This window comes from Mustelus asterias, chromosome 17 (genome assembly GCF_964213995.1).
Source record: "Mustelus asterias chromosome 17, sMusAst1.hap1.1, whole genome shotgun sequence".
Classification (NCBI taxonomy): Eukaryota; Metazoa; Chordata; class Chondrichthyes; order Carcharhiniformes; family Triakidae; genus Mustelus; species Mustelus asterias.
The window spans coordinates 70,922,998-70,931,427 of record NC_135817.1 but is presented as its reverse complement, the minus strand read 5'-3'; the positions used below and the strand labels follow the sequence as shown (position 1 = coordinate 70,931,427).

At 48.3% G+C, this 8,430-nt stretch overlaps 1 protein-coding gene across 1 annotated transcript in view; it reads right to left on the bottom strand.

Moving 5' to 3' along the window:
- Positions 1 to 1,312: 1,312 nt before the first annotated feature.
- Positions 1,313 to 8,430, bottom strand: part of LOC144506192 (immunoglobulin kappa light chain-like) — a 74,158-nt gene continuing 67,040 nt past the window's right edge. The window contains exons 5-6 of the mRNA XM_078232047.1: positions 3,692 to 3,796; positions 1,313 to 2,749 (exon numbers count right to left, since the gene is read on the bottom strand). Of these exons, the coding sequence (XP_078088173.1) occupies positions 2,622 to 2,749; positions 3,692 to 3,796 (233 nt within the window). The 3' untranslated portion in view covers positions 1,313 to 2,621. The remainder of the gene's footprint in view (positions 2,750 to 3,691; positions 3,797 to 8,430) is intronic.

Below are 8,430 nucleotides of genomic sequence, written 5' to 3'. Positions count from 1 at the left end.
TGACAGCATCTGTGGAGAGAGAATAGATCCAATGTTTCGAATCTGGATATCTTGACTGGAAACGTAGGCTCTATTCTCTCTCCATAGATGCTGTCGGACCTGCTGAGATTTTCCAGCATTTTCTGTTTTAATTTCAGATTCCAGCATCCGCAGTATTTTGCCTTTATCTTAGGCCTTTAAGCCAATGCTGGCGGGGGACCCTCCTATAAGGCAATGACATTTTCACCATGGGAATTATGATAGGTGGGTGAGTAGATTCATTCAATGTCATTGGTTCACCATCGCTGTACAACTGACTGCAAAATCCAACCTATCACTTTCGTCCTTTCAGAATTGAAAGAAATCCATGACTTATTGAAAAATAATCATGTTGTCAAGAGAAGACCACACTGGAGAGTTAAGCATTGAGACCTGAATCATGTCCATTGGAAAGTCTACCCTCTTTTCTCTTCATACACCAAATGAATATTTAGATATCCTTATGGGTAAGGCTGTGACTGGCATAATGTGGGATACAACTGAATAAGGTAATCAGTTACAGTTACACTGACTCATAGTTCAGAAATATTAACTATGTGGAAAGTTAAATATTCATTGTAAATCATTCTTAGTCCTGACAATGATGGGAATCATTAATCAGTAAGTAAATAATTGTTTAAGGGGTGCAAAGTCACAGAGGTGAGTGTAATTATATCATAAACATCACTTGTCACTGAACTAAAAGACACAACTCTATTTACAGATTTGATTTGATTTGATTTGATTTATTATTGTCACATGTATTAGCATACAGTGAAAAGCATTGTTTCTTGCACTCTAAACAGTCAAAGGATACCGTTCATAGAGAAGGAAAGGAGAGAGTGCAGAATGTAGTGTTACAGTCATAGCTAGGATGTAGAGGAAGATCAATTTAATGCAAAGTAGGTCCATTCAAAAGTCTGACAGCAGCAGGGAGGAAGCTGTTCTTGAGTTGGTTGGTACGTGACCTCAGACTTTTGTATCTTTTTCCCGATGGAAGAAGGTGGAAGGGAGAATGTCCGGGGTGCGTGGGGTCCGTAATTATTCTGGCTGCTTTGCCGAGGCAGCAGGAAGTGTAGCCAGAGTCAATGGATGGGAGGCTGGTTTGCGTGATGGATTGGGCTTCATTCATGAACTTTTGTAGTTTCTTGTGGTCTTGGGCAGAGCAGGAACCACACCAAGCTGTGATACAACCAGAAAGAATGCTTTCTATGGAGCATCTGTAAAAGGTGGTGAGAGGGTGATAAAGTTGTAAACCAAAAGAGAAGCAAACCATTGAGGCAATGACTTGTTTATGCATTTGTTATCTCACTTTAATGTCATACAAATCCTCCTGTTCTAGTCAATACTGTAAGAAATTACAAGAGACGTTAACAAACGTGCAGAATTAGCATATTATTGGCAAATGAATTCAACAGGGTGAGTGTGGATTATCTTGGTATTAATGATGAGGAGTCACATATTACTTAAAAAATGGAAGCCTGAATCGGATAGAGGAGGGTACGGAATACAAATCACTAAAAGCAGTGACACAGCTTAATAAAGTATAATATTTTAAAGTTGGTTAGTCATAAGTAAGATGTACATTAACACTGCAATGAAGTTAATGCGAAATTCCTCTAGTCGCCACAGTCCGGTGCCTGTGCAGGTCAATGCACCTAACCAGCACGTCTTTCAGAATGTGGGAGGAAACCGGAGCCCCCGGAGGAAACCCACACAGAAACGGGGAGAATGTGCAAACTCCACACAGACAGTGACCCAAGCTGGGAATTGAACCCGGGTCCCTGACACTGTGAAGCAGCAGTGCTAACCATTGTGCTGTCGTGCCACCCCTGTCTGCAGCCATGCAGATCAACATTGGGACGATGCAATTTTTGTTTATCACCTCAGCTGTGAAATTTTATATCAGTCTGTGTGACTCCAGCATCGATTCCCTGATAGTCAATCTGCCTGGAGCTGCTTAGCCAATAACATGACCCGGGCAGACTGCTACTCAGTGCTTAGTAAAAGGAGGCTGTCCACCTGTTCTCATACCAGAGAGAAAACCAGTCTTCAACACTGCAGCAGCCAAGCAGGAGCTCCCCCCCCCACCCCCCCCCTCCACCACCGGCATTGATTCTGCACTGGGAGCTTTGGTCACTGAGGTGGACTCCAGGAGGGAGGCAATGTTTCCCCGGGTGGGGTAGGAAGCCCTCCAGATTCACCTTGAAGAGGAAATGGGACCACATGACATGTCGTCTGGTGTTACAGATGTGGCAGCAAAACAGGAAGAGAAAGAATGACGTCAGACGGGTGGTTAGGCTGTTTCATTTCAGGGTAGCGTCCATTCGCAGCATTCTGCCACATGGTGTGTGCTCTTTTTCAGCACCAATGGTGCTTAGGGTACCATTGGCGGTGTTGTGTGGTCCACACTCAGTAAGCAATGACAGGCCTCGTGCTGTGGCGACACCGCTATGTCAACCAATTTTGTGCTCACAGGAGTTTCTATTTGTTGGAATATCAGATAGCCGTCAATATAAGATAGCCATAGATATTTCCAAAATGGCGTAGAGGAGTGTTTGAACATTTTGAATAATGCACTTTACAGTCTTTGAATAAACTGTTTATATATGATAAGAGAGCTCTGGACCAAGCAGAGAGTAGATGACGGTGTCATCAGTGTTCGGTTGCTCTCTCCCACTTTGGCCACTGTCAGGCACGGCTGATTCCTTTGTCGATGAAACCATTTTTTCTGCAACAAGCCAAACAGGAAATTTCTCAGAGAAGCTCAATAGACAAAACAACAGCAAAGGTTACAGCCCATAAATACGGTCAACTTCAGTGTGGAGAGATTGCTTTAAAATGGAAGCCAGATAAATTAATTTATTCTTATTTGATTTGATTTATTTATAGAATAGAAACCCTACAGTACAGAAAGAGGCCATTCGTCCCATCGAGTCTGCACCGACCACAATCCCACCCAGGCCATACCCCTACATATTTACCCACTAATTCCTCTAACCTACACATCTCAGGACACTAAGGGGCAATTTTAGCATGGCCAATCAACCTAACCCGCACATCTTTGGACTGTGGGAGGAAACCGGAGCACCCGGAGGAAACCCACGCAGACACGAGGAGAATGTGCAAACTCCACACAGACAGTGACCCAAGCCGGGAATCGAACCCAGGTCCCTGGTGATGGGGTGGGGGGGATGGGGTGCTGCTGGCAATGGTCGGGGGGGAGGGAGGGCGGCAATGCCAGCCATGATTGAGGTGGGGTAGGGGGCAGGGGGGGAAGGGGCAGCCATGCTGGTGACGATCGGGGGTGAAGGGGGGGGGGCAATGTCGAGGGGGGAAGGGGTTGGGGATGCTGGTGATGGTTAGGAATGGGAAGGAGGTGAAGGCCACAGATACCTCAGTGGGTGGAGGGGGGGGGAGATTAACCCTAACCCTTTCAAAATGGCAGCCCAATCTCTTACTGGAGCTGTTTCCTTGCTCTAAGAGTCCCAGCCTCGCCAGAGTGACCGTGCAAATCATGGCCACTCTTTGTTTTGGCAGTTAAAGAGACAAGATCTGGAGAGAAAACTGGCCAGTGGAGCCAGTTTCTGACTGGGACTGCTGAATTCTCATACATTTCCGCCCTCTGACTTTCTGACTGTAGATTGAAATGTAAAAAATCAAGACTACTTACTTGCAATTAAACATGCCCAAAACACTGCAATGATCACGAACACCATCAATGCAATTAGACAGCTAACTGTTGGGGATATCCAGAATAGGTTATCACTGGGAGGACCTGTTGAAAGTTATTGGGAACATGGAGTGAAATCTGTGTTGAGAAATAATCCACAAAGCATCACTCAAGACTTCAATCTTATTTTTTGCGTACAGTGTAACTGTTAAATAAATTTGTATGACAAGATGATGAAGGTGATGTGGGCTGTTTGGTAACCATAATGGGGGCGATTCTCTCAGCTGGGAGACTTAAGTGGAGGCCGTTTGACGGGCTCCTCGCTGGGCGCCACGGCCTCCGCGAGCCTCTGGCCGCCGGCTTTCCCGCGCCATCAGCTCTGTGCCAGAAATTGGCACGGAGCTGTATAATTTATTTAAATTAGAATTAGCACTTCATTAGCAGGCCCAGGGCTGAGGTCTACTAGATTCTGCCCCCACCCCACCAAGAGTGTTCCACTCCAGCGGGGTTTACAATAGCCTCACTCCTGGGGGAATGGCAGCCCAACCCCACTGGAGTGAAGGGAGGGGGGGTGCCATGGAGGTCCCCCTGGAGGTCATGCATGAAGGGGGTGCCCCCTGGGCATTGCCAGCCTGGCAATGCCAGCCTGACCCCCTGGCACTGCCTAAATGGCAATGCCCAGGGGGCATCTTGGCACTGCCCACCGGGCACCAGGCAGTGGCAAGGGAGTGGGGACAGAGGGGTGGGGCCTAATGGGGGTGGGGCCTCTGGGGGGAGATCGGTGGGGTTGGAGGTTCCCGCTGCTACTCTGCACTTTGGAATCGTGGGCAGAGGGAGGGAGGGCAGCAATTGGGGTGGGGGGAGTGGGGTCAGGATCTGCGGGGGGGGTGGTGGGGTTGGGGTCTGCGGGGGTTGGGAGATCGAGGCGGGCTGGGGGAGGGCAGGGGTTGAGGCTGGCCCGGACATGTCCGGGAGGCCAGCGGTAGCGGTTGGGGTGTGGAGGGGTCGCATGGCCAGCGATGTGGAGGTCACGGGACTGGCCAGCAAGCGGGAGACTGGCAATGCGGGGCAACTGTGCATGTGCCGAACTCGGCACTGACGGATTGGCGCATGTGCGGGGGCGCACTCAGCACTATGCTGCCAGCCTCTCCTGCGGGAATAGGCCCTGCCCCCTGAATTTTAACTGTGATTCACACTGGTGCATTCTGCTGTGCACAGAGTGTGGGAGATTCATTTTGAAATTCCCGTTGAAAAAAACAGTGGCATTTACTCCAGTTTGACGCGACTTTGACACTTTGAATGTTTTTGGAACAATCGCCCTCACTATTTTTTCAGTAAGATATTCATTTTATACACTTCACCATGGCCATTCTACACAACTAACTCATGCCTATATCACTGCACATTAAAATATACCTGACAAAAATTGTCCATAGATTCTCCTCTTCCCACTTTAGTTTTAACTGAAAGGCGTTGGTAGCAAACACACAATTGAAGCCACACCTTGGATAGCAGTCAAAAGCCCAGGGGTTCCCAGAAAGTGACTCATTGTGCTGAGTGTCTCAGAATGGGACAGACACTAATTCACTCATTTCAACCAATGGTGCCCTCCTGTGCTCTTTGCGACACTACTGGGGCAGTGGCATTTCAAACTGGCACTTGGCCACCATATCAGAGGAAGAGTTCAGTGACTCACTGGGCAATTATTGTTTCCCCTACTGATTCATGCACCCAGTTGCCAGGAGGAACTTTGTGCTGGAGAAGAGTGCAGAGCGCTTCATGCAAAGGAACATAGAAGATGGACATGGCACCCTCACACAGAGAGGCCACAGAAGACAGTCACTCTGAGCAGCCAGAGGCCTGGGGGAATCAAAAGGTCAGGAAGAAGAGGCACGCTTCATACGCTCCAAGAAGGAGGACGAGGGGAAGCAGGACAACCAGGTACTACCCTGGGGAAGGGTGTACAGGCCTAGCACATCCGACCTCAATATAACGGGAAACCAGCGTCAAAGGTGACAGAGGCTTAGCCGTGAGCTGGTTTAAGTTTAGGTGGACAATGAAAAATTATCCATCTAAACTTAAACCAAGGAGCATCTCAGTGTTTGAGCAGAGAGGGAGGGAGCTCTTCAAAGACTCACAAATCAGCCATCAGGCTTGTAAAGCAACTATGTGTGTGTGAGTGTGTGTATCTGTGTATGTGTGTGTGTATGTGTGGGAGGGGGTGGTGTGCGTGTGCGGCTTGTATGGCCGACAATTGCCATGGGTGGGTGTCGACGGGTGTGGGGAGGGGGGGTGGGGGGTGGGGGGGCAGGAGGAGAAGGGAGCGGAGACCTCGGCAGTTCTGGATGCGAATGTCCTTCGAGCAGCTGTCGGACATTGTGTGCCGCCAATGGCTCTGCCTACAAACGGAGGCAGTGTGGTACCTGGCACCTCAGGGGCATAGGGGGGCACCCACTCCCGGTGGCTGTGAAAATGACAGCCGCCCTAAACTTTTTGCTACCAGGCTGGCAGTGGAAACCTGTGTGGCATCTCACAGTCGTCCATACACAAGTGTGTGAGGGAGGTCACGGATGCTCTGTACGCCTGGGCAATCCAGTATGTCAAATTTGACGTGGGCAAGGCCCAGCAGGAAGCCTGGGCTGCAGAATTGGTGGCCATCACTGGAATGCCAAATGTGCTGGGGGCCATAGACCGCAGCCACGGCACCCTCAAGGCCACTGAGGAGAATTCTGCACGTTTCATGAATAGAAAGGGGTTCCATTCCCTCAACGTGCAGTTGGTGTGTGTATGTGTGTGTGTTTGAAAGAGAGTGTGTGTGTGTGTGTGTGTGGAGAGAGAGTGTGTGTGTGTGCGTGTGTGTGTTTGTGTAAGAGAATTTGTGTGTGAGAGTGTGTGTGTGTGTGTGAGAGAGAGTGTGTGTGTGTGTGCGAGAGTTTGCGTGGGAGAGAGAGTGTGTGTGTGTGTGAGAGTGTGTGCTTGTGTGTGTGTGAGTGTGTGTGCTTGTGTGTGTGTGAGAGTGTGTGTCTCTGTGTTTGTGTGTGTGTGTGTGTGGCGAATGTTCCCAATCTGAAATGCGGAACAAATGAAGTTAAAGCAAGCGGTTTGGGATTTTTCCATTGTTCAAGAAGAAGGTTCAAATTGCACTGTATTAATGCCATCTAAACCAGTCGTCCATCTCCAAAAACCCTTCAATCATAACACAACAAAGAGCCGGCTGTACTGCTTACAACCATACTCGGGGACCTACCCTACCGGTCAAGGTTGAAGCAATGGGTTTTAACCCCCACTTCTCATTGGGTACGCCTCCACTTGCTCAGGAAAGGCATTCATATTTCACAAAACCCACGGGAGGATCTATCCCCTGCCCTTCGTGCCCATCGTAACATGCACCATGTGATTTGTGCAACGTATTTGTTCTAAAAGCATGTTCAGAGAAGGTGTATGTGCTTGCAAAGTACAACTACAAAAAGGGACAAGGATCTTAAAGCTGTGGCATGGGCTTTGGACCATCCTGAGTAAATAGCAGGGACTGGGGGGAGAGATAATAGATCTGAACCCTGACAAATGGTGAGCCGTACAACAGCACCTTTCCAATATTGAACTATGACCTGACGTTCGAACCAAAATTGTGGCAGGAGAATGAACGTGATTCAGGAAAGAAGATGGTAGCAATGGGGCTCCATGGGTAGGGAGTGAGCAGTAAATTGTATTGCTCTTGAATGTATGCCAGAGTGAGCTTAGAATAAAGGAAGAGACCTCCGGCCACTAGTCCATCATAGAACCATAAAATCCCTACAGTGCAGATGAAGGCCATTTGGCCCATTGAGTCTGCACCAACTCTGCAAAAGAGCATCTTACCCAGGCTCACTGACCATAATCATCCCCTTGTGGATGTGGTCAGGATTTTTAACACTGGGATGTCCATAATGAATAGCCTAGATGTTGCGAGTTTGGAAATGTCAGTTCATCGATTACATTACGGGTTAGAGGAAATTATCCAGGGGATAGCAGAGACTCAACAACAGATGGGTACAGAAGAGGAGATAGTCTTAGGAGAGTTAGTGATCTAGTGGAAGAAGATGAGTGACAGGACCACATTATCAATGAAATATACAAGAAAGGGGGAGATGTATCTCGTCAGGCAGTAAGAATGACATCTGCATGATGTATGGTTCTTGGCTCATGGAACAAACCAGAGTCAATCTTAGGAAGATCGTGCAGGAGAATTTACCCTCCTGGGTTAAAATTGTGCACCTGAAACAAGCCTCAGACATGAAGAGTGGGATTTTACCATCTCGCTCGTCCAGAAACCGTAAAATCCCGCCCGAGGTCAACAAACTTTTCCATGGTCTGCCCCTTGTCCGCTCCGATTCCCGCGGTGAGCGGGATGGTAAAATTCCGGCCTAGATGTTGAATAATACCCTAACGAGGGAACTAACCCAAGTGATGCCAGTCCTACAGGACTGTGACAAAAGTGGGCTAATGCAGAGATCATTGATTGATGTTGTTAACCCAGTCATTCCAGAGACCATAGAAGATCATTCTTTATTCCGGGTTGAGAATTTTTCCTCATTCAGAGCTCTAGTTGAGATCTTTACATGCTCCCTCCAGGTTAGCCTGGATGGATGGGACTACATGGGTTGCTCCAGATTTGGGAGGCTGTCAGTGGAAGAGGAATACATGGGTCTGTCCCTATTATTTGTTGGATTGTGAAATTCCCGTGTGTGAATTGAATTGAC